Source organism: Habropoda laboriosa, unplaced genomic scaffold (assembly GCF_001263275.1).
Source record: "Habropoda laboriosa isolate 0110345459 unplaced genomic scaffold, ASM126327v1 scaffold14, whole genome shotgun sequence".
In the NCBI taxonomy this organism is placed as follows: Eukaryota; Metazoa; Arthropoda; class Insecta; order Hymenoptera; family Apidae; genus Habropoda; species Habropoda laboriosa.
This window is the reverse complement of record NW_017100137.1, coordinates 1,439,530-1,466,157: the sequence shown is the minus strand read 5'-3', so window position 1 is coordinate 1,466,157 and position 26,628 is coordinate 1,439,530. Positions and strand designations below refer to the sequence as shown.

The 26,628-nt window shown below is 39.9% G+C and overlaps 1 protein-coding gene across 2 annotated transcripts in view; it reads left to right on the top strand.

Annotated features, from left to right (window-relative positions):
• Nucleotides 1-26,628, top strand: part of LOC108579541 (max-binding protein MNT-like) — a 51,668-nt gene that overhangs the window by 8,846 nt on the left and 16,194 nt on the right. Inside the window, exon 1 of one of the 2 annotated variants that reach the window (XM_017943107.1) lies at nt 2,240-2,922. The exons of the other annotated variant lie outside the window; for it this stretch is intronic. Coding sequence (XP_017798596.1) covers nt 2,664-2,922 — 259 coding nt within the window. The 5' untranslated portion in view covers nt 2,240-2,663. Of the gene's footprint in view, nt 1-2,239; nt 2,923-26,628 lie in introns of those variants that run through there. 2 annotated transcript variants of the gene reach the window in all.

Genomic DNA, 26,628 nt, shown 5'->3' with positions numbered 1-26,628 from the left:
ACAGCTACTAGTAGCTGTAAAATTTGACATGGTTAAAACAATAATAATAATAATAATAAAATTCCGTACTATTTTAACCACAACAATAAATATCAACTTGCAGAAATTCTATAACACTACAGACGTTGTGTGCCTCGTACAGCAAAAAGCTAAAACATAAAAGAAAAAAGCAACATTATTTCGTTCCAAATAGGGTAACATAAAACGACACTTGTGACACGCGATCGAACTCGTACGCACAAAATACGAACGAGTGTATTCACACTCCAGAGGGCTCTCGTATATTTTCAACTAACAAATTCAGAACGTACAATAAAACCGATTTTTCCTTTTTTTCGCAACTCCAAATCGATACGCGCGTACACACGATGCACGAACAACACGCGTACACCGTTTAAACAGACCAATCGATCGTTCTCCCTATTACGGCGATCATGCATAATTCACCGAGTCCGAGCAATCCGCCTTCAATTCCTAACTTGTCGTCGTCGATCGACGGGGATCCAGTTTCTCTACGTGACAAGGCATCGCGCGCGCCTCGTTCTTTAAACCGACTCTGTGTGCCGCGGTGCCAACGAACACGGAAAAAGCGGGTAACAGTTACTGAGCGGAGATAAAGGAGTCTGACGTCGAACGACTCAATCGAAACCTCCTTCGCTCTTTCTTTCTCCCTTTCTACGCTCTATCCTTTCCATCACGACACAGAACCTAACCTCTTTTTTTTATCGCCTCGAACGTGTATGTTATACGCGAAAAACGATTCTCATTTACTCCGATTACGTTTCGAAAGGCACACGCGATTTCGCGGCACCGAGGAGAGTTTCGTGTTTCAACGCGTCGAACGTGTACTTACGTACGTACGTACGTACGAAAGAAGGAACGAACGGAAGAACGGCGAGGGAGATAGCGAGATAGACAGCGTAGCCTCGGGCGACAAGGATAGAGTGTCGCGGGTGACTGGAGGCAGCTCTCGCGCGAACGGAGATGTCACGGAAAGCGGCGGGCGGAGGGTCGAGAGGAGATTGGTCGGCGTCGCTGCCGCCGTCGCCACTGGCGGCGTGCACGGGCTGCAGAGGTGGGGTAAGGGAGCAGGGGATCGTCATCCTCAGGTTGGAGGCGGTGGCACTTACGTTTAGACTTCAGTCGGCACCCGCGACTCACGCGGTTACGAGTTTCCTTCTTTAGCGAATTGTCCGCGTCGGACGATCGGTATCTCAGTGATCGGTCATCCGTATTTTTCGGTCGGTCGATACACCGCGCGACGCACATCTGATTTATCGATCGAGGATCGATTTTCATAAATTCTCTAGTTCCTTTTTCTCTCACTTTGAACATTGACGCGAATCGTATCCGTATACCATTTGGATTCTTGCGGAGAATTCACTCTTGTACAGTTGTATCGTACGAGAAAGAAGGATTGGCTGGTTAGATATACGCGTAAAAGGTCGCTGGTTGAGGCTGCACGTCGCTGCAGGCACGCCGATATCCAAGACGCTGCTTTATCACTCGTGATTACACAAGTGGGATCCGTGGAATGAAAAGAAACGTAGCCTCGTCACGATCTAGGATAGTGTCTCGCCGTTTCTCCACGCATGTTCGACAATTCTGGGACTGTTTTGCACGCTGTCACGAGGAATAACGACCATTCGGGAAGATAAAGTCGACGTTCAGTGAGAAATAGACCGTTTCGTTGCTCTCGAGGTATCGTCGAGTAACAGTGTTGTTGTGAAGATCAAAAGATGTCCGATCGACGAGTTTCGAAATTCTCGATGACCAATTAAGGATTTATCGATGTCGAAGGTGTATAAGAACCGTCCAGCTCCAAGATACATAGGGTGATTCGTCAGAGTGTTTCGAAAGTTCCGATTTTTTCCGGCACAAACGTCGACCTCGTCGTATTCACTCGTCGTAACCGCCTCCTCCCCTCCCCGTGTGAAACTGTGACGCAGCCCTCCTCTCTCTTTTCCACGCGCTTCGCATTCCCAGTCGTTTCCACTTCTTTTCGACCGGCGGCCGTTCGTTCGACGACGCGTCTCCTGGACACGACAGTTTTATCGGTCGTCGTCGATCGAGGCTATGCGTGCAAAGAAGTGCACCAACGTTCGACGAACGTGTCTATCTACCTCTTGGACACCTCTCTGACGTACCTCTCTCTCTCTCTCCCCTCCTCTCTCTCTCTCTCTCTCTCTCTCTTCCTCTCTGGCAAAAACCGTGTAGCCATCATTAAGGGGAAGCTTCGTGTAACAGAGTGTGCATACCGATCGAAGAAGTTCCTGTTGAAGAAAGTTACGCTCGCGTATCGTCAAGTTATCGTCGCAATTACGCAGTGCATACTTCTTCCCTTCTACTTCTTTATATTTTCTTCTTCGTTTCGCCTTTGTTTTTGCCACGCTGAACCTCAAAGGAGAAACAACACCATCTCTCGCCTATTGTCTCGATCGGAAATTCACTGTTCTGACGAGCACATCGAGACCAAAGATCTCTGGAATTACAGAGTAGAGAATCGCCGGAGAGAGAATAGCAAATGGATATAAAAACCGTTTGGTGGACGTGTCGAGAGGACGTGTAAGAGTACGTATATGTGGATTCGGAACGGGTGAGAAGTGCGTGTGTTGTACCGTGGAGAGCAGCAGCGTGCGTATCGGGAGATTGTGACAGGGAACATGGGAGTTCTGTTGGTCCCGGATGGCACAGCGGCGGTTCAACCTCGTATGAATTTGAACGTGGTCAAAGGTGCGGGAGCGGAGCGCGCGATCGACGTCGGTAACGAGACGAACAACAATGTAGACGGGCTCAGGGACGCGAATAGCCTGATGCCGACGCAGGTCGTCGGTATAATCGACGTGGTCGTCAACGACGAGCCGGTGCGCAGCTGGATGCCGCCCCCGCCAAAGAAAAAATGGATACGACATTATCTGCTCGGTGAGCTAAGCTTTTCCCTCCTCAGACGCGATTTCTTTAACGCGAACGTCTTGTACTACACGTTACTACGGGAATCGTGGATAGTGGAAAAAGTTTGTTTTAAGGGGGGTTGAAAATTCCACATTTCTAGGGAATTCTGTATTTTTTTTTTTTTTTAAGGAAAATAGTGGATAACATTTGAAAGGTCGCTTGTATTTTTGTAAGTCATGATTGTGCTGTAAGAATACATTTTTCTAGCAGTATGTGTAATGTACAGTGGAATGTTTGTTTTAGGGGGTTGAAAATTCGATATTTCTAGGGAATTCTTTTTTTTTTTTTGTGACTAAAAGAGCGGATCAGATTTAACAGTTCGATAAAGTTTTTATAAGTTATGCCAGAAATGCGAAGAATTCGGTGACCTACGCAAGGTGTTGATAAATTCTGATTTAGAGGGGGAAAAAATTATTATTTTACATTATTTACATCTTTTACGAGCTTTTGAAAAGAATAGTATGCGGAATGAAAGATTGTCATTTGTAAGTTTGAACATTAATTTTCTTAAAGTTATATTTCTCAAAGTGGTTTCAAGTGATTCTCGAGCAATCAAGCAAATATATTCGTACCTTCGATTTTTGTCGAAATAGATTCAAAATTAATCGAATTTGATAAAATTTCATTCTCCAAGAATAGAGTTCACCAACGAATATTATTTTCCGGACCAGCTATCCAAAATCTTCCCTTGGGTACGAACAATATGGAAACGAATATTTGTCCAACCGTAAACAATTATAACAAACTTTACAAAAAAAAAAAAAAAATCATTTTATTCGTGAATTTTTTAAATTTTCCACGCACCCAGCCATTATTCAATTCTCGCGAACAGCTATGAATATTAATCCCACCCGAAAAATGCCTGTAGCTAATTCCGCGACCCACGGCACCAGTGTATTGAAACGACAAAAATTTGTACAACTTACAGCGAATGTTCAACGCTGTTGTCTCTTTTTATTGTATAACGCTGTTCGTTCGAACTTGCCGGCTGTTTCTTTGTTTGCGGTAGAGCGCTCTTATCGAGCGCGCTCGATTTTTGATTTAGCTATCGGGAGCCGCGAGGAACATTTCCACAGTCTGGTGGAACGTTTGCATCGTGTCTATGATATATTTATTTCAACGCCGAGGAATGACGATAAAAGCTACGGTGCGGCGATAAACACATTTCAAATGTCTTTTATCGATCAATTACTTGAGCAAATATAACCCTGTAATTAGAGAATATTGTAGCGATAATAAATAGAAAGGGAAGCACGTAGTGAACACGATTAAGCGTGTTTCAAGCTCTTTGTACAGTCGGTGGAAGCGATGTAGTGATGTAAAATCTGTCAGACATCGAAATAGACGTAATCTCAGCCCGAAAGCAGCAGATGGAGAGAGATAAGAAGATCGAGCATCGCTCAGGGCCGTTCGATGTCAGCTTCAAATTGGTTCCTCCATTGCTGTATATTTAAAAGAAATTATCTGCACCTTAATCGTTGACAGGTGCAGGTCCATTTTTACCAACACGAGAATTACGAGTGAGCTTTAAATGAAAGATTGTAAGCAGAAATTTTAGGTATCAATTCACAAATGATAAACGGCCCTGGGTGCGGCTACATCAATCGGTGTCGCCGCGTAATGCTTTAATTTACGACCTCACTGTATCGCTTGCATCAAGTACGCAGACAAGAGGGAAGTTTGATTTTTCTGCTGGTTTCCTTATGGCTCCGTCTCGCGTGGTAGGTGAAATAAAATGGAAAGAAATAGGCCGAAAAGTAAATCTCCTTACAGCTAGTTGAAATGAGGAAGGTCTTCCGTATCCTCACCTAATGATTCGTGGAAGGTGAAGGCACTATTTGTCTTGTACAGTCACTCCCTGTTAACACGTTCACTGCTACGTTGGTCACCTGTGACCGGAGATTGTTTCAACAATGTTTAGAATAATCAAAATAAAATGAATATCGTTAACTAAAAATTTTGAACGTCATAGTTAACTAGACATTATTTTGAATAAAAAAAAAAAAATAACGAAGCATAATATAATATTATGCATGGAATAATGAAAATTTTCTTGTGGCCTCCTGTGAGTAACATGTAAATCTTGTGTGGCTGTCAACGTGTCAATAGGTGAACTGGGGGTAGACTTTTTTTTTTAAGGAGCGAGGCAGTGCCGTTCAGTTATTGCCAGGCTTCCGCGGGCATAAACAAATTGGCGAGCAGCAAGCCACGCCTCTCGGGCAACGGTGCGTGCATGTGTGTATGTATGTGGTAATCATCGCTCGACTTAAGAAGGACACAAGCGTCTTTTCCCCACTCCGCTTTAATGTATGCGATATCACTAGCCCGCGACTTTGCCCTCAGCTCTGCCCGCGGGCATCCGCGGGCGCCCTTGCCCGCTCAAATGCCCGCTGAACGGCTCCGGCGTAAGTTAAAAAGTTGGAGTAAAGTTGATGGAACAAATACAGCGAGATCGTAAATTAAAGCATGAAGTGGCGGCACAGCTTGATCTAGCCGCAGCCAGGACCATATACGTCATTCTGTTTTAGGGTTTGTATAATAAAGGGACGACAACCGACAACTGACGGTATTTTAGTTACCGTTATGCTAATTTTACGAGTTCGCTATATTTCTTCCACCGACTATACTTCTCGGGTGCACACGGTACTAGTACAGCACCAATTACTGCTTTTCTTATTTATGGACGAACGAACATGATAGAAGAAGTTCATTAACAGACTAGCGTAGATTTGTGCGAAGAAATCGTTACAGTTTTATGTAGTTCTGCATATTTGTTTTATATTTTCCAATTAGTGACGATGACTTATTAAGTTCTGGACACTCTTGTACGATTCATATTTTGCTGTTCTTGAAATTAGCGATGTGGAGGCACGATCAATTTATTTTGATAGCAATACCAAGAGTTTATATATTGTTATACCCTTTCGAGATTCTGTGGTATGAAAGGTAATTGCTTTCATCCCTACGGTATCTACCTCAGCCGTCCCGATAAAGTCGATGGAACAAAAACAGATAAGGTGTATGTACCCAGCATTCTTTTTATAATTCATTCTATATATCCAGTCCGATACGGACACTAAAATATGATACTGGGGATATCGATAGGTAGAAAGGGTTCGATTTTATTTGAAAAAACTTTGTAAATATTTGTAATATACAGGGTGAACTATTTAAACGGAAAGAGATAAGTGCCTTCTCCTTTCATAAATATTCGAGAACATTGTGTCTAAAGGGGTAAACAAAATAGTAGATATTGATCGATGAGAATAGTACAAATATGATGCTCTAATGTGTCTATTGGGTGGGCAAATTAATTCGGTGCCTTTTTCTAAAAATCTTCACGACTTCGTCGACTCGAAATCGCCATATTATTTCAGAGAGGGAATTTATCAGTTATTCGATAAATGGAAAAGCGTTATTTAAAATAATGGAGATTATGAACATTTCCATTGTTCATGTTAGGTGTACAAATTAATTTGGTGCTTTTTTCGCAAACTTCAACGTTTATTTAAACTCCATTCTTTTGAATATTAAAACTGTGTTCGATTTTTTATAAATGAACGTTGAAGTTTGTGCAAAAAGGCACCGAATTAATTTCTACTCCTAATATCAACAGTGAGTGTTCCCATTCGAATGGTTCACCCTGTGCATTGGTATTCGGTGAAGCAGAATTTACTACGTCAATCTTTTTAGCAAGTTTATTGGAAGTGAAACGACAAGTTTTTTCCTATTTTATTGCCTTTTTTACGAAGTCGTAAAATAATCCAAGATATAATTCACGTATGATACTTTGCACATCCCTCTGGCGTATTTATAAACAGCTGGCTTCGTTGAATGGAATAAAAAAAAGATAAAGGGAGAAAATCCCGTGGAAAAAGATAGGCGCAACCTTCGACACACCGCACGTGCCATATTGTTTGATTTTGTATTAAAGCAAATTGAATAATCCATCGTCGAAACAACACGCATCGCAGCACTGTTTTATCAGATTACGTCATACAACTTCGATGCATATTCGTTGCACGTCATTTAGTATAAAGAGAGAAAAAAAGAACAAAACGAATCGCCAGATTCATCTTCTACAATGTAATCGCAATTAAATCGAACGAATCTCAGCAACCTGGTTTTTTCCAACCACGATACTGATTTAATCGTCGCAAATCACACATGCATTACACATTAAACGATCCTCTCGCACAGCAAAGGATTTTAAATCAGGAATATGAATAATATACGAAGTTGGAAGAACAAAGAGAACTCTCCCATCTTCGGGGAACTAAAATAATAGAAGAACCTCCGCGAAAGAAAAAAATGAATCCTACGGTGTTTTCGTTGTCAAGATTATGGACACAGAAAAACCTATTGCATCAAAGCATATTTCTACGTTAAATGTCCAGAAAACTATCCATCGCGTGAATGTAGGAAAAGCAACAACACTTCGACTACGTGTGTGCACAACATCGTACGTATGCATTTACTTAGGTTCAGGAAGCAACACTCTACGCAAGAACAGATACATAGAGTAGCTGACGCTATAGAGAGTATTATTGAAGAATACAAAACCTGTTCTGCAGTTTTTATCGACGTCAGTCAAGCTTTCGATCGTGTGTGACACACAGGTCTGTTGTGTAAACTCAAAACTCACCTCCCGCACAATTAATACTGTGGTGGTACTTCGTAGGTTTGACCACCAGAGGGACGGACCAACGACCAATTCTCACTAGTACTCGCTAAAGGCTCCCGTTTGTATATATACAACTTCCGAACTGTGTCTAACAGTTCCTCGCGTCTAAGGTACGGGTCTCCTAAGTAGCTTTACTGTGACGAGTTTACTATAGTCCATCCAACGAGTCGAGTCAGTTAGAGGTAAACAAAATATTCTTATGATAAGCACGTGATCGATGCAAGGGGGGACTCTAGCTATTGGCTGGCGAACGATAGTTGCAGGAGGCGGATTTTTGTAAGGATCATTGTTAAGGCTTGCTCTTCGACTTTCTCGGGTTTAGTGTTATACTGTGTTATTTGAAGGGTTGTGAAATACGTTCCTGTGCGTATATATGCTACTTCTACTGACACTGGATTCGTTGAACGGACTGCAGGAGGCCCAGGACGAAACGTGTAGGCTCTCTGGAACCACGGTGTCGGCTAAGTGGCTACCGACACTGTCAGGAGTCACCAAGTTGAGGTGTTTGGGTCTCTTTAGTCTGGAGAGAGACTCCTCTTACGGGTTGGACCGAAAGGCAATTGGTGAAGTGGGGGGTGGTTTCCGGATGTATATTCGTAAGAGTTTTCCCGAAAACCCCTTACAGAGGCAGGAGGGGCATTGTGGAGGCTTTTCTAAATTTCCTCGACGTGAAAAACCCATCTCACAGCCAATAGAAGACAGGTAGACCTAAATCTACGAAAGATGTACTTTTACTGGTTACTTGGATATAAATCACCACTATCATTACGCAGTAAGCTCTTATTATACAAAGTAGCAATAATACCCATCTGGATCTATGGGAACCAATTATGGGACTCTGCCAAAAAGTCTAATATTGACATAATACAACGTTTCCAAAATAACGCACTCAGAACAATAGCCACTGCATCGTGGTTCGTCAGTAATGAAACTCCTCATAAAGATCTACGTGTGAAATACTCGAAATCACACAGTGATAGGGTTCTAACACCACCTCAACAAACTGGCAAAAAATCTACTCAACGTCGAAGGTAATATCTGAAGACTCGAGAGAACCAAACCTCAGGATCTAACAAAAGTCTCATAAAGTACAGAGTGTCTTCCTTACACTTTCATTCATTCAACAGAACCACTGATAGATAAATAAAAAAAAAAATAGTTTGATGGTCTACTTCGGGATTAATTCGCTACAGTTTCCTAAGACTGGGTGCTATCATCACTGCAGAGTCTTCGGATATGTGTCCATCTGAGAGTTTCTTACGATAGTTAGTCTCGAGAGGACTCTCGAATTATGTGTCCAGCTCTCCACCGGTACTCTCAATACCGTGGATACTAATAAATTTGACTCTCGAGAGCAACTCTCGATAGTTTTACTTTCAAACGGACACGTAAGGGGTTGTTCACCAAAAACTGAAGCTACAGCAAGCAGCCTTGGTCAACAGAAAGGTCCCTATCCTTTATCTTCCATATTTCCCTGATTTATCTCCAACCAATCTTCATTTTTTCCGCTCACCTGACAATTTCCTCACACAAAAACGATCTAGGAAACAGGAAGACGTAGAAAACGCCTCTCAGCAGTTTCTTCCTCTTAGAGATTCGGATTTTTATATACACCAAGTTATCGAAATTATTTTCAATAAAAATGTTCAACGGAATTACGTTTCTTTTCGTTTCTTCAAAATGGACAGCTAAATACCGCAGGGACTTTCAAGATGACCTAATATAAGTACCGCTTTCTGGCAAGCCGTTGCAACAAAGAGACTCGTCTGTTGATCGCCTCTTCGATCCTCACATTCTCGCAGCACGGCACGACTGCGCGGTGCTTCTAATTTTAAGTCCACTCAGTTTGGCGTGACATCAAGGCAATTACGCGCGTACACTCCTGACGCGGGCCACCATCCCCCGGATTTCATATTTCATGTTGCCTACGGATGTCCACCCGTCCGTCTGTTATCTCGCGGCACGTGGTTGCTCAGCTCGGTATCGCGGCCGTGACACTGCACTTAACCATCGACTAGCAGTCGTAACGATTCTCTGCGGTTGCAGTTTTCAACGGCGACGTGGCGGCTCACTGGTCGCGAAATATATTGCACTCTTTATCGATCACACCATCGCTACCGATGCGCAGCGCGTGCAAACCGCTCGCCTCCGTTTCACGGTGTCGGCGTGCACTACGCGCGCGCGCCGCCGATTAACCCTTCAGCTACGAGAGGCGTGTTATATAGGGTGGTTCGGAGTTAAGTGATCGAACTGTTTAGGTTCGTTTTATTAGGTGGTCGAGTAAGTTCGTTTATACTCTTCACGGTGTGTTTTGTATTTCGAGTTACGTTTCGAGAAACCGTTCATTCAAACGTGTACTGCGCTCAGTTGGAAAAGTTAGGAGAAGCAATAGCAATGAAACGTCCCAGGACTCTTATATCGGAACAAAGTGTTTTTTTACCTCGATAATGCTAGACCACATGTGGCACAAAACGGGCGAACACAATTTACGGATCATACCAGACATTGCCTCGTTAGATTACCAACTGTTTCGTGCAACACTTTTCAGTGGGCAAACAATTTGACGATGTCGACTGTACAAGAAGTAACACTGAGAAATGTTTTAATGAGAAATCGAAGAAATTTTATAGTGACGGCTTTGCCAAGTTGCGGAACGAGAGGGTGACTGCATTCTTTCGTAGCATTCAAAGGTAGGTTTGAAATATGGACCTAAATGGCACATCAATTAACGACACGAACTTATTAGACGACCTCGGATAATTAATATTCGGTAATATACGTGAGAATGAGCAAAGAAAGTTTCGTGAACGTACACTGCCGCTAAAAAGTATAGTCGGTGGAAGAAATACAGCGAGGTCGTAAATTAAAGCATTAAGTAGCGGCACCGATTGATGCAGTAACATCCAGGATCGAATTTTCCTTTTTCGACTGGACTAAATCATAGTTGAGGCATACTTCATGCTACCTTCATGTTATCTTCTCAGGATATGCTCGAACGTGTAAACTTTGACACCTGACCGATTTTAAGATCTCGCTACGATAACGCAACTTTCCGCGCTTCCTCGTGACGAAGGTCAGATTGACGTTGTTGTAATATTGCACGCATGTGACAACGCTACGAGGACTGGTTGGTTGTCGTGAACTTTGTCCAGTTATCGAGTATCACGAGCTGGTCGCACTTTATTGAGTATTACAAGTCGAGTGTTGGTGTCGATTTTTTCTATGTCTATTGGAAGTAGGGATTCTAGTCCGCTATCGTCTGGAACAATTGAAGAAACTCCTTAATGGATTCTGGATCTTCCATATATCCAATCAATCCCACCAATTGAGAGCAATTTACCTTTGAAGGAGCTTGAAGATCCGAGATCTTGGTCATTTTCAATAGGCTAGCCTAGGGTCTTTAGCACAGTTTTATCATATTCGACACTTGCTGATGTTTCGCTTGAAATAGCTGAGTCCAGTCTACAATCAAAGGAGAAATGCACTAATTTCTTTTAGCACGGGCTTTTCATAGTCATTGCTCGTTTCCAACGTCTGGGGGACCTTTTGCAGGGAGAGGTTGCTTATTAGATCACGAAATGATACTATCCGGCATTTACCTCTTTGATTCCCTGAAATTTGATCCATCGCGAGTACGAACCTTGGGGAACCGATTCATCCCAACCTAATTGCAGTTGTCAAAGCTCCTGCGTCATTATCTTCGCTTGGATTATTAGGGGGAAAAAATCTGCGCGATTTCCAGCATCCAGTGTTTTGTTGCTCGCGAGGTTTGACACGGTAGCGAAGTTTATCTTCTTGCGCGATCCAAATTGGACCTATGATGTTTGGATCCCTATTTATTATGTCGCGTTTTAATAACCCTACTTGCAACGTGAAAGTGTTCAGCGCTATCCTCTCCAGTCTGTTTTAACCCGAGTCAGGCTCGACGTAGGAATTTTTGTCTTCGCATAGATATCATACAATGATAAATTATAAACGATAATAAATCATTCTTTCATGCATTAATCCTTTCGTTGCTGTTGCCTACAGGCGCTTTCAGAATTTGATCGCACCGCGCTATTGCAACCCTATAGCGCACTTCCACCTTAATTTCAGCCCTAATTTCATCCTTCGCGCACTTCCGTCTCAATTAAAAATTTCAAAACGACACCACCGAAACAAACAATTTTACGGCCGTGGTGGAACATCTACCGACTGTCACGCGTATTACGTACCTACCAAAATCTGCCGCAGCGAAAGGGTTAATATTATTTCAAGTTTGTAACTAATTTTACGCTGAAAAATATTTCTAACTAATATTACGCTGAAATATTGACACGAAGGCAAACTATAAGGTAGATAGTGCCCGACAGTGGCCAAATTAGCGCGGACTAACTGGACTATTCGGACCGCAAAGTGTTAACCCTTTAGCCTATAACGAGTCAGACTCGTGGCAAAGATTCTGGTCAAGATACGTAAAAAATAGTTACATTAGTAAGAAAAATTCGTCGTAATCCTAGCTTTCGTTTGAATTTGCAGCACCGATGATTACAAAATCTAATTAATCTGTAGCAGATTAGCTTTCGCCACCTGGTACAGTACTAAAACAGTAGACAACCGACGTTCAGATGCATAGTCGGAAGAAAAATCGCAGGAACGAAACAATCACGGGTGGCTATGTTCGATTCGAAAACCTCTATGGGCTTTTGCTCGTCGGCCCGCCATAGAATTCGTCGGAATTCTCGTTGTTCTGGTGTTATCAGAATTTGCCGGTACATTTTTGTAACATCGGCGGATAAAACTATGTTGCGCTGTCTGAATCGTAGGACAATGGAAACCAAGTCGACCCGAATGGAGGGCCCTACTCTTCGTGTCTCATTGATGGAAATGCCGCAGACTTGCTTTGCCCGTAGCTTTGTCGTAGTGCAGTCCCCCTTAAACGCCGAGGCAGGTAGTAAGACCACTGGTCGCAAGTATGCCCTAATTTCTCGTACTCTTTCGGAAAAAGCAAATGACCTGGAAGAACTCGCAGTAGAAAAATGGCCCTCCTCCGCGGCAACGCTCGACCACATTCTGCGACCGTGACTCAGATGCTGTTGCGTAATTTTCAATGGGAACAATGAGAACATCCACCTTGTGTGATTTCCGTGTGTTTGACTAAACGAGAGAAGACACGACTGGGACGGATTTTAACACGGACGACGAAGCGAAGGAAACAATCGAAGGCAAATCTTTTCCGGAACGGAAACTGGTTGCGACAAGTGTTTAGGTACTCGGTGACTGTTCAGATTTCGTTTCTTTCAGAGGGAGAACTTCGTAGATTTGGAGATTTTTTTTTAGAGGAAAGGTGTAACTTGCTTGTCCATCTGCTTTTGCTTCTTTATTCGAAGATGAGATAATCGTGATTTATTGAATAAGGGCTACAAAGCAAGTTCGATGTTCGACTTCTTCCTTGGAAATTTGTCGAATGAAGTTACTTATTGAAACGAAGAACACTGTGAATAAACGGGCGAGTAAATACTTAGGAGTTGCAGTATGGATTCAGAATTAGATGTTAAAACGATATAGTGGAAGTATTATATAGGAAGGAAGTAAATACTGATAAGTTTACTATTATGATAGATCGACGATGAGCATGTTTGTGTAAATATTGCTAATTATTCATACGTTGTACAATTTTGTTGTGTATGTGCGTTTTGATGCAAGAATCGGTGCGAGGCTAAGCTCGATTTTCTAAAGGTGTCAGTCTTCTATTGCCAAGAATCAACATCAATATTCTTCAGCTATTAGTGAATTTCTAGTAAATTTCGTGTAGTATAATACACTACCGGGCAAAAGTTTGGAATCACCGAGCATTGCAATTTACACAAAAGTTTCCAGAAGAAAGTCAGCGACTTTGAGAATTTTTTATCGTTTGAATCAATTGATATGAGATAAATTGATAAATGTAGAATGGAGATAAACTTGGAATCTATAAAAAATTAGCAGCAGATTTAATATTGATGATAAGTTGGAGGTGATTCCAAACTGGTAGTGTATCTCGCTAAAGTGAGATAATCTTGAACAATACTTGGATAATATTAAATGTACCAGTGTACCAAATTCGCTCTTTTTCAATCAGATGGTGACATAATTAAAATTCAAAATACATTTTTCCATTTATCAATGACAATGTACAGCTTTATTCCATATTTAATCTGGTCGATCTTTTCGTATCAGATGATCTAATTAAAATTCAAACAATATTTTTCTATTTATCAGCGAATACAGCTCTGTTCCATATTTAATTGGATCGATCCAAACACGAAAAAATCGGCAATCGATAAACAAAGTATCGTACATTGGATGAAACACGACGTGTGTGCCGTACTATAAATTGCTCGAGCCGGGTGAAACAGTTACGGTAGATCACTATAATCGCCAATTGCTCCGTCTGAGTGAAGAATTGGAACGAAAGCTCCCATTTACAGGCAAAAGAAATCGTCCAGTTAAATTGCTTCATGACAACGCCAGGTCTCACGCTGCTGAATTGACTCAGAACACAATACTAGAACTTGGCTGGGATCTTTTACCTCTCTGGACGTACTCGTCAGTAAAACCGTTTATCTAATATCCGTTTGGAAAACAGTGAAGGAGAAATGAGCATTGATCGATGAATTTGTTCCGCCAAAAAGGCGAAATTTTTCAACGAGTTGGAATCTGTAATTTTCTGGAAAGCTTCTGGTGTAAAATTGTAGAAAATAATAGTGGATGTATTTCATTGTGAGATAGGTTTTCTATTTTCTCCGGAATAAATAGCGAATTTGACAGAAAATAATAATTTATCCGTTGCTATAGTATACACCTGATTATTGCGACAAAGAAATTTGTAATTTACGTAAAATACAGGAATTTTACAGGAAACTCGTGGTTTCTAATATTTTTGAACACCTAACTCGCCGATACACGTAAATAAAAAATATAAATCTCACAGGAAACTCGTTGTTTTTGGCCAGTACCATGTCAACGAATGGTTCTCCTTTGCAGTTAAAGGGCTCTATAATTTCCTCGGAAGTTGGCATAAAATTGTAGAAAATAGTGGTGAATATATTTCATTGTAGGATATGTTATAATAAATAGGGAATTTGACAAGAAGTAATAATTTATACCTTACACCTAATAATTGCGCCAAAAAAATTTGTGATTCACGTGATATGTGAAATTTCACAGGAATCTGGTCGTTTCTAATAATTCTTGAACAATTAACTCGTCAATACTAAGTAAACAAACGATTCTCCTTTACACCACACTGCAGTCAAAAAGTTAACGAAAACTGTTATAAATCGTCCTCTCGAAGGATCGAAACGTATTTTCGATCCGCTGTGGCTAGGTGTGTATTCTCTAGTATCGTTCCAGAATGTGATTTTTAAACGGCGTGTGGCAGCCTTTTCTCGAGTCTGTCGAGTTATTTTTATAGTTTACGGTTCGATCGTCGAATTTTTGTAGAACCTTGCGGTATCTGGCCGCTCTTATCTACGCCCACGCGATTTAATAAAAATCTCGCGTTCTTTCTTCAGCAACCGATACCTATCGATCTCTTCCCCTACCGCAACACTTTTGTTTTCGTTCCAACGTGATGCTACAACTGTCGCCCGACTCTAGTGTTTAGCTCTTTAAATCAGAGGAGTAGAGTTTGTGGTGATTAGTGGGGTGGTGGTTTTTAGGCGATTTTCATTGGCAGCACAATTAAAGCTTGCTCCCGTTAGAAAAGGGGTTCGTTCGAAGAGAGACGCCGTTAAAAGGAGCCGTGTCTTTTTTTCTTCAGCATCGAGGATGCTTCGACTTAAAGTGGTTACGCACGCACAGCCTATAAATATTCTTTAGCTGGACGTTGGGTTCTCGCGTTACAGCAGGACCACTGATTGAGCTAGCGGGGCTAGATTGGCTAAAACTTTAAATACGAGCTTACGATCGCTTCTGACCGTGAACTATCGCTTCTACCCGTGTGCTTCTCCTGAGAAAATCGTTCAGATCGATTTTCTGTTACGCGTAGAAATGAATTCTTCTCGATTTTTCGATACGATGAAAGTTTTATTTAACACTAGAACTACCAGCCGAGTCAAAATGACCCATTACCGACTTTCCAAAAGTGAATTTTCATGTAAGTAAACCGTGATTGAAAAGTTCCATTCATATCGATGCAAATAGAAGCATACGATGAGGTTACAAACGATAATACTTATCACTATCGAACATTCGCATTTTTTGGAAAGTTGCTAACGGGTCATTTTGACTCGGTCGGTAATTCTAGTGTTAAAAAGAACGAATAATTTCCATTATTGTTGACGACCTTTCGCCACTCTTCTGCCAGCTTTTGCGAATACCATTGCGATGGAAACTCGCCGAATTTGAGAGAATTATGTGAATCCAGCCGGGAAGAATTTATTTCTATAATACTGACCTACAAGAGGTAAGGTAGGTTATTAATAATCCGATAGTGATAATCACCGATTTTGACGAAACTTTGGTGTACAGTGGTTCTCAGAAAAATATTCGACACGTGTTCTTTTCTATCGCCAATCGTCCACGGTGAAGGGTTGAAAATCGTCCTCAAAGTTGAAGGTAGCGAATATATTTAGTCTGATACCTCGAGAACTATTCGAGATAGAGGAACAGTATGAATTGACGAATTTTGTATTTTTCAACGAGAAATTTCAAAAATAAGAAATAAATAATTTTCAGTGTGTTTCGTTACCCTCGTCTTTGAGGGCGATTTTCACCCCTTCGATGTGGATGATAAAAAAAAATACGTGCCAAATATCTTTTTTCAGTTCTACTGTTATACCAAAAGTTTCGTCAGTAATCGGTGATGTTTCTTTGCTAGATCGACGCATTTCCAAGGAAAAGCATTCTAGGGGAGGGAAAAAATTGACGGTAACTCGATGCAATTCAGGATGAACATTTTTATCTTGATCAAAGGGACGAACTAAATAATACGCACAAAAAGGTGTACTAAAAGCTATCATTTCTACCGTTTCATTTGAAATAATGCAATCCGAATATCGAATATTCTAAAAAGTGGAATAAAATTGATTTATACTTTGATGACCTGGGAAACACGTTTATTACGTTAACTTTCCAAGCGAGTTTTGTGTTTCACGCCACGGTGGAATTTTCATGACCGTAGTATTATTTGTGTTATTAAAGATAAACATGATTCATCGTTGAACAGGGAAAACTTTATTTTCTACATTGTCGTCCAGTTATTTATGTTATTGAAAAATTTTTTTCATTCGATATTCGTCGAAGATATTTAAAAAAAAGATACTTCAACGGTGCTAGACACGGATGGCCACTATTATAGTTAATTTGTTGGGAAATGTATAGCTGTTCGAGGAAACTTTCTGTTTTAAGTTGGTATTTAACGAACGTCAAATATTTATCATCTGTGTATGTTCGCAAATAGACTTGCTTCGTTTATCTGCACATCGCACGATCTTAATAAATTAATACCACTTTCCGACACACAAACTTGAAAATTTATTAGACGAATAATACAGTTTCTGCGTGCTGATTCATTGAAATACTTGTAGATTGAATGTAAATAGCGTATTTAATCTATTAAAGTGACTTATAAACTACGATACTTGTTCAACTATAAAGTATATCGTCTATACCTATACCTGTGTAAATTTAGAAAAAGGAGCTACAAATGAGGAGGCTGCTCCACTTTCGGTAAACCTAAAAAAAGCAGTTAAAAATCAAGTACTGTTTCAAACGTGCTATAAATTTATGGTCAACTAAAATTCGTGTTAAGAAACTTTCACGCTGAATAGGAAACCTATACCCCTGTTACTGTTCCAATAAATACAGTTTAAATATTGGAGCTGTCTTCTTTTTGCACCAAAGTAGAATGCCCTCTGAAGGCGATAATATTCTAACGATACAACGAAATAAATATGTTTGTAGCGTGAAATCATCTTCAAAAAAGCATCTTTTTCTTCTAAAATGTGTAAAAAGTGGAACTGCCTCGTTGTTGCTGTAAACCCTTCAAATCTACTTGCTACATTTATTCACAGGTCACACAGTCTTAATAAATGAACACCAATGTTTCAAATTTATCGAACAGATAACGCAGATTCGTTAAAATACCTAGTAGATCAACTACAAACAGCGTGTCTAATCACTCAAAAGAGACTTGTACAATACTTCGTCTTTATCGACTGAAGATAAAAATAGAAAAAATAATTCATCATGGCCAAAGATACGAGGCATGATTTTTTCTTTCTTTCTTTCTTTCGCCGAGTATCTGACGGGAATTTCGGAATTATCGACGACCAGGCGTAGAATTTCGCCACTCGAACAGAGAATTATCGCGCGGCGTGGACTTGAGGCTTCGATATTCGAACGTAAACGGGCGTGCTTACATTTCCATCTAGTTACTTTGACCTACAGTCTAAGGCTGATTTCATGCCGATTTCGCAGATAAAAGAACAGTCACGTTCCTTCGTCTCTGACCATTTTAGCTCATCGCGCGGAATTACCATTCGAACGTCCGTCTAGACGGACAGGAGGCTCTCTCTCGCCACTCTCGAATAGTCTTCAATCTCAGCCTGCAGTTTCTTTTTCCCAGGCGAATTATTTTCCACGGACCCTCCTTTAGACACGAAATTACCCCCGCGACAGTTCTGCCTAACAAGAGAGATTTAATACCGACGATGAATTTTATCAGTTCCGTTGGTCGAGTTCAGGTTAGCATTGCAAGTGTGTATGTACCTCTGCGTTGATTTCTTGAGATGTGATAGCAATTGTTTCGACATAATTTCATTCTTTGCTACTGTCTGTTGCATGCAAACTTCTCCATTTAGTTGTGGAAGTGTTAGGTTAGGCTTTAAAAGATAATTGGTTAATGAAAATAATATCCATGATTTTTTTCAATGATTAACACGTTGAGTGCCACGTCAGTCACCGGTGACTGACACTGAACTTTCCGTTTAGGCCGCGTCAGCCACCGGTGACTGACAGTGTAAAATATGATATAAAACTAAAACTTGGCGCATAACGTGTTGAATGAATGTCTATAAGCATTTCGTTCTAAACGTAAATATCTTCTACTGCGATAAGAAACAATGGTCCTAATATATTTACACATCTGTATCGAGTAAATTTCAATCTGTTAGTAGTGCGCTTCTAAGCAGCGCGTGTGGCCTGACGGGGATTTCCTTAAGAATTCGCGTGGCGCTCAACATGTTAATAGTGGTGTCCTCCGGGTCGCAGAGTGACTTCTCGTTCCTCAACTTCTTTTTTTTTTTTTAAGATCATTGTGTCATCGCTGTAGAATTTCCTTGGATTTTCGTTGAAATATTTCTCGCTTTCGGCACGAATTTATGGGACAGCCTAGTAGTTTCATTATTCCAACTTTATGAAAATTATTAGCCTGAATGCTACTTTTACAGTGTCTCTTCATTTTGGCATAATTCATTTGTTGAAAGTATTCGAAGAAATGGTATTCCGTTGGGAAAAGGTCGGATGTAGCAAAATTTCATATTCCCTACCGTGGATTCTTTTCGATAATTTTTCTTAAAACGTTGCCACGGACTGGCCTTCCCATTGGCTCATTTTCCAACGAAAAGTCGCCAATCTTGAATTTTGCACACCAACGTTGAAGTGTTCCAACATTTGCACGACCTTCTTCAACTGCTACGTTTATATTATCGGCAGTTTTTATCGCAATTTTTCCAAGTATAAATTTACGTGAAAAGATTACACCAGTATCCATCATATTAGATAATAATGTGCAAACAATTGTGTTGTAAATTTTTTCACTACTCAATGTACGTGTACTACAGCAAATTCTGCCTTAATTACTGTGTATAAATCTCGCGATTGGAGAAAATTTAATACATGGCTGAACTATTGAAGAAAAACGACACTCCATTTGCACCTAAACCTAACAATTACGTTAGTGTTCTCTTTATATATCGTCTTATTTGATCTTCGATCTCCTTCTTGACTACCCTTAGACTTTAACTTTGCAAGCTATTAATAACGAGCGTTTATTTATTCATAAAATTGCTGAAACTTCATACAATTGGAATAACAAGAACTTGGTAGAATGAACAGCTAAAAATTTTCACTTCTGCACTAACTTCAACACTAGAACTCTACCAAATCCGAGAAAATCGGGGATGTCAGGTCTCTTAAATTACAGAAATTATTAAGATGTCTTTTGTTGAAATAAATTTCTTTCCCATTAACGATTCTAATTCCGAAGTTCTTCGTATAGTCTTGTCTAAATACACCAGAAGGGAAAAAATTAAACTCCCGGTTGCTCCAGCGTTAAAAAGCCAGGGAAAATATCGATTCCACCGGTTCTCGCTTGATTTCCATTTATTTATTGCCAACTTTCGATTCGTTTCAAGATTAACTCGAGCTTTTTTTGTTCGGCGTGTAATTTATGCCGGCATTTCGGTCGGTAGTTTCGTTGCAAGTTCGCGCGAATTTCACGACGCGTGCACCTCCTTTTATCAGGCATAAGAGAAACTTTTTGCATCCTAAGGACGGGTTCGCGTATCGGCCGGCTGAATAATTCAGAGCGCGAACGACAAAGGCAATTTTCTTACTTCCACGCAGTGAATAAATAATTTTTAATTTAATAAAACACGCATCGCAGGTTTTAACCTGATAAAACGGGAGCGTCTCCTGTGTGTTTTTACGCGTGCCACACATTTCAACGCACACGTACAACAACGTGTGTGCCTGCGCTCGATGATGGTAATTTTTGGTTGAAAATTGGAAGCTTCTTCGAGATATTCGCCGTGCACCTTCCTTTTCCCCTCGCAGCACAAACTTTTTACCATCGCCTTTTTATAGGCTCGTGCTAGAAAATTCAGTCGCGATGCAAAAGCGTTAAGGAGCTTTTTTCCTTCTTTTTCTTTTAGACGGCCTAAAGTAGTTGTTTTTTAGGAAATTTTTGCAGGACAATTGGCAGAGCTGTTGCTGTTGCTGGGAATATTTTTTCTGCTGGCAAAATATAGTATAGCTTTTGTGTAACGTGTACCGGAAGTAACTCTTGCACGTGAAGAAAAGGGATTTTCAGTGTGCATGATTTCTCGGCTATGGCACATCTGAAAGAGAAATGTCGCCAGGAGGGGATTATGTGGTAATTAAGATCGGGGATTGCTCACTCTGGTTGAAAAATATCGAAGAATAACAAAATGGCGGCACGTCAATGTCGCGATTCGAGGTTATGCCCGAAGGTCGCTGCTTCTGGAGCCGTTGAAAAGTAGTAATTTTTGGGATTTTACGATTATAGAGGTTGATGCTCTGTCTGCATGTGTACCGAAGGTGTTTGCAAAATTTCCGGAAAATCCGTTGGATAGTTTCCGAGAAATCGCGCTTTGAAAAAGCAGTTTCGAGAAAAACGCGTTTAAAGTTTGCAGAAAGTTTATTCGTAACACCTGTACTGGAATGTTGGTATCAAGGGGATTCCTCGTTGCTTGTATATATTTTCTATGTATTTCCAATGATTCAAAGTACTCGAAAATGCAAAAGACCGAATTCGACAAAATTCGTCGTTTTTTAAGTAAAAGTCTTCTTAAATTCGCGACTTTCTCGGGCGATTTTTTCAGAGTACTAAAATGGCCGCCTTTTTCTCACTGTTTGTCGAATAAACCAAGTAGTACCGCGTGGTCGATTGAAATTTATCGCGAAAATTCCGACGATAATTTGCATCGTGAAAATTTCAAGGATAATCTCGATCGTGTTTTACGCTGTTCATTAAACGCGGCGCGTATTTTGATAATTATTCGCAAGCATGCGGGAATCATTGTTAAATTCGCTAATAGGCGAGCCACGTCGGTGGACATCAGTTTTGGACACAAGAAATTAGCGGAGGTCGCTATTTTTAGGTCAAGGATACGCCATTCGATTCGTTCATGATCTCCGCATTTTTCTTTCATCCATCCTTCGAACGTTGTTTCTATTATTTTTCTCTTATCTTTTTATAGCAACCAATGCCTAGATCTTTTTTTTTCCTTTTAACGCGTGCAATTCATTTCGAAACTTTCCTTCCGTTTAACGACGCATAGATCGAACCATTTTCGTGTCCGCAATTTTTAGGTTATGTTTACTGTCGAAGAAAGAAGAAATCGGTAAATTTCGTTTCCTTCTCTCTTTCTCATTCAGTGGCGTTAATTTCGTATTGAAATTCCGAATACGATTTTATACCGTGGCATGCGAGGATGAAACTTCACCGTTTCCGGGGGAAATTCGAAGATTTACGTTTTGATTATCTCGCTTTATCTCGCCGCGCGCGGGACAAAGAGAGGAGACGAAAGTTCGGAATAAATTGGCGCAGATTCGAGGGGATGATAAAATGTGAAATTCGCCGGAAAGATTTAACCTGTCGAATGCGTCAACTCTGTTACGCAAGACCAGATTTCCTGTCCCTCTTTGCAGAAATTTATCGCGCGACGTATGCCGGCCCCACGGAGATCAGTGAATAATAAAAAAGATATGGGGCAAAATTGCAAACTTGTTACTAGCGCGATAATTCCGTTATTCCATATTTCCACAGTTTTTCCACTTTTAATCAATGCCATCCGTAAAATTAGCGAAATTTAACCTTTCATAACCTCACTTTTCTTGGTTCGTCAGAAGATACATATAATGAAATTATATTTCGACGGGAGAAACAGGAATAAATATGGAAAATAATTGTTATAGAAGAATGTAGCAATTGTAAGCTTGTAAATTGTAATTGTTATTATAAAAATTAGCTGATAAAGTACAGATGAATGGATACGTAACTTCTGAGTCACACAAAGTTAAGGTGAACTTGAGAAAGAAAATTTGACCTATTGAAAAATTTGAAGTAAAGTTTAAGGTAAACTTTGCATAATCGAAAATTCGGTTGTCCGTTATTTTTCTTATAGGTTACTTGAATCGGTGTGCAATTTTATTGGCACAAGTGTCCATTAGACTCGAAGGTAACAATTTACGTTCGGTGCACAAACGGTTTATAATTTCCGTCTCTTACGTTCTACTCCTTCCCCCCCCTTCTTATTCCATTCATGGTTTCATGCATGTAGTATGCTCGAGACATGTATTATACATTCCTCGTGCCTAAAAAACACAACGAATGTATGAATGTTTGGGGAAAAAATTCCAACTGAACCGTTGAACCGATTGCCATACGATTTGAAAGGAAAATTAGGTCTGATTCGTGGTAACAGTGACTAGACGAACACCAACTCGAAGATAGTATCCGGCTAGTGTGTGAAAATATTTTTGAGACAAATTCTTTTCTTTTAACACTCGTCTATAGTTCACTTCCATTTTTCTAAATTAATCGTATCTCGTTTACGTTGGTATTCTTGCATGAATTTTCGGGCAGATTTTGATAGTATTGCAAACTTTTTATAAAATTCTATTTTGAACGAATTTCGTCGACTGAGATGGTAATAGAGAATATTTTCTTCTGCCTTCATTGTGAATTCTAGCGTGTTGGAGAATTAAATGCTCTAATATACCGGGGTGTACCGTGAATGGTGTGATTTTACGTGAAAAAATGAGGCGAAAAGGTAGAATAAAGTTTGGTCCTGAGAAACTTAATTTCCGAGAGGATTGAATTGAAATATTCGGCGTGTGCGTTTAATTATTTCTCGGCCTTATGTTTGTACTAATAAACAATTTTTCGTGACAAGGTTATCGACGATTTTTTCAATTTAAATTTACGTGATAAATTCGAATAACCTGTCTAAATTATTTTGAATCAACAAATCGTGGACCGATGATACGGTATTTTCATTATTATTAAGCTTGTAAATCGGCGGTACTAATAGACACACTGTATGTTTCTTTTCTTATTTAAACTTTCATTGTTGGTATTCGTGACAGTACTATAGTTAATACAATATACTAAGTATATTATTAGTATTTTAACGATGATTCTAAACATAATAGAAAATAAATACGCTTCTGTATTATGTTATATAGTTATAGTGTCAGTATTATATTATTATTATTTCGAGAGCGGCTAATTATAAATCTAATAAAACGTAAATACGCTTCTATATTATATTATGTAGCTATAGTGTCAATATTATATTATTATTATTTCGATAACGACTAATTATAAATATAACGAAAACAAAAGTACGATTGCAATTTTTGCATAGACCTTCATACGTACATTAATTATTTTAAAGTCTGTGCAATTCTTTTTTTTCTTTCACCTACAACAAATGTACACTATCTTCTCTATAATTTACTTATAATTCTCCCAGAGAATTCATTGCGAATAACTCAATTAATAAAAAGAAAAAAATCTTCCGTATAGAAAATTTCTTCTTAAAACGTGACGTCACGGCTATTTATCCGCATAAAAGTATAATTAACAGCAACAGAATTTGCATCGAATCTTCAAATTCAATTTTCAGTGTTTTCTGGGAAAAGAAAATGTTACTCTATACTTCTGATTTATTTTCTCACGTAGAATCACCACTTCACCGTTCTAACCCAACAGTTACGAACACTTACGGAACACCCTGTATATATTAAATACAATTTTAAACGGATAAACAGAGAGAGAGAGAGAAACCGTGTTTTTATCGTATGCAAGTCACACAGCAAGAAAATGGTGTGTTCCGTGGCGGGGATCATGTAGTCGCGTTGCAAGGCACGTTTTAGTGTTGTTCGTCGAAGGCAGGCGATGCAGGCGTGCACCGAGTGCAAGGTATGTATATCGTCGGTGCTTTCTTACTTCTTGTTCTCATGGTATACGTACACGCCGTCTTTAAGCCCGGAATAGATTTAGGAAGCGCCGAGCTATGCGACGAACCTTTGCCAAGTCTCTTGGTACATGAATGAGTTAGTTGCATGTGCGTACACGTGCTGCGCTAATTTATAGCACCGCGGCGAATGGAGTGGAGCCTCCGAGCGCGAAAATTACAGGATCCTACAGGATCGTCGTAGCGAAACGTTTCGGTTGCTCGTGAACCAGTAGTTCTCTCCATTTTAATCGGTTCGATATTCAAATTCGTTAACCCTTACGCTGCCGTCGGTTCGCGCCTATAGGCGCTTTGGAAACTTTCTTCTCGCGCCGCGCCCTTGCCGCCTATAGGCGCTTTCGATATTTTCTCTCGCGCTCGGTGACCTTGACGCCTATAGGCGGATCGAATGTTTTCTCGCGCTGTACGATTTTGGCGCTTTTTCGCACAGTCTTTCGCCTTAATTGAAAGCTTGATTCTTGGTCTTCGCGTACTTTTCCACATTGATTTTTCAAACGATAAATTGAAATTTGGAATTTTTATTTGAAAATGTTTTGAAAATTCTAGAACGCCAAAATAAGAGATTTATATTTTCTCGTACTGTGTGCTGTTGACACTTTTTTCACCTGAATTGAAACCTTTGATTCTTGTTCTTGGTTTACCTTTCCACCTTGATTTTTCAAACGACAAAATTTCACGTTTAAATTTGGCATTTTAATTTGAAAATTTTAATAGGCTAAAACGACAGATTTTAGCTATCTGTCCAGCTTACTAAAATTTGCCGCAGCGAAAGGGTTGATACTTGTTAGTAAGAATGATATTTGCAATACGCGCGCTAATGCATGTAATATTCTACTAGTGCAGCGAGGTTCGGTTTGAAGCTCGATACGCTATTGTTTTTCGCAAAGGCGTTAACGTTTAACGAGGCACGTGGAACGAAGTGTGCGAATAAGCGTTGCTGTTGTAAAGCTGTGTCTACGCTATACAACATAACGTTATACAGGGTGTTTTCGAAATCGTTGTACAATCGCAAAGGAGGTGATTCCTACAAATAAAGTAATATTTTTTCATACGTATCTCCGTTTTTGAACAAATCAAGTTTGAATATTTACAACAAAGTTATAAAACAATTTCTTTTACAACGTTGTTTTGTTACATAATGTAGACGCAGCTTAAGATCGACTGAAGTATCTTGTATCCGTGTAAATCGTGCTACTGAGTCCTCTGACGAAACACAAATTAACTAAAGTTGAAAACAAATTATTTCTACAAATTGTTCAAACCGTACTAGTTTCTATTTTTTCGAAAATAGTAGCATTGCCTTATAGTTTTCGAGATATTCTTGAGCAGAGATTATAAAATTCTCTAAAACAATTGACTCTAAAATTATTGATTTTTAGAGTTCGTGTACCTTAATACCTTTTCGTCTATCAGAATTCGTCACTTTATAAAATTCTACCGTAAATTAAAAAAAAAAAAAAAAACAACAATATTGAGATCTCTCTTGCACTTCAATTTACCCCCAAAAATCATGGAACACTGTAGCTGAAATTTGTTCCTGTTGTCCGAAGTAATGCAGACATTCAAGATGAGTAGCATCGGTGATCCATTCTGTACATTGGAGAATTCGTGGAAAGAGTTGCTCATTAGAAAAGTACAAGTATCGAAGCCATCGCCACTCCAGAGAGGCATCCGCTAATCTTAGGCGAGAACGCAGTCATTCAGGTTCGGGCATAGAATAGAATGGGCAAGGGGAGCTTTGGTCGTCTGCAACGTAGAACGCGAGGAATTGCTGTGCTTCCATGAATGCTGTCCAGAATGAGAATTTTGGAATCGGCCAACTGCTTGGGAATTACCCTTGTAAAATCTTGCCTTTGTTACGGTACGTTTCGTGAAAGAACGTTTACCCGAGAATCGTTCGACGATGAATCGTCAGAACTCATTCACCTGTACGATATTTTTCACAAGAACTCTTTCAATTTCAGTGACTGGGGGTGTTGTAGTGATGTAGCTTACGATTGTCCTAAAAATATGTTGTATCGTATTGTAACATTATACGAACAACGTAAGAACCATCTTTCTTCAATTGAAAAATCATTGTATTCTGATAGAAGATATTGTTCGAACGTGTAACAGCAGACTAAAGTATCGGAAGTTTAAATTTGCGAATAAATTAGAAGTGAACTGATCGTTTCGCTAATATCTTCGCTAATATATTTTCAACGTATTGTCAGTTAATGTGCACTGCTATTAAACACTTAC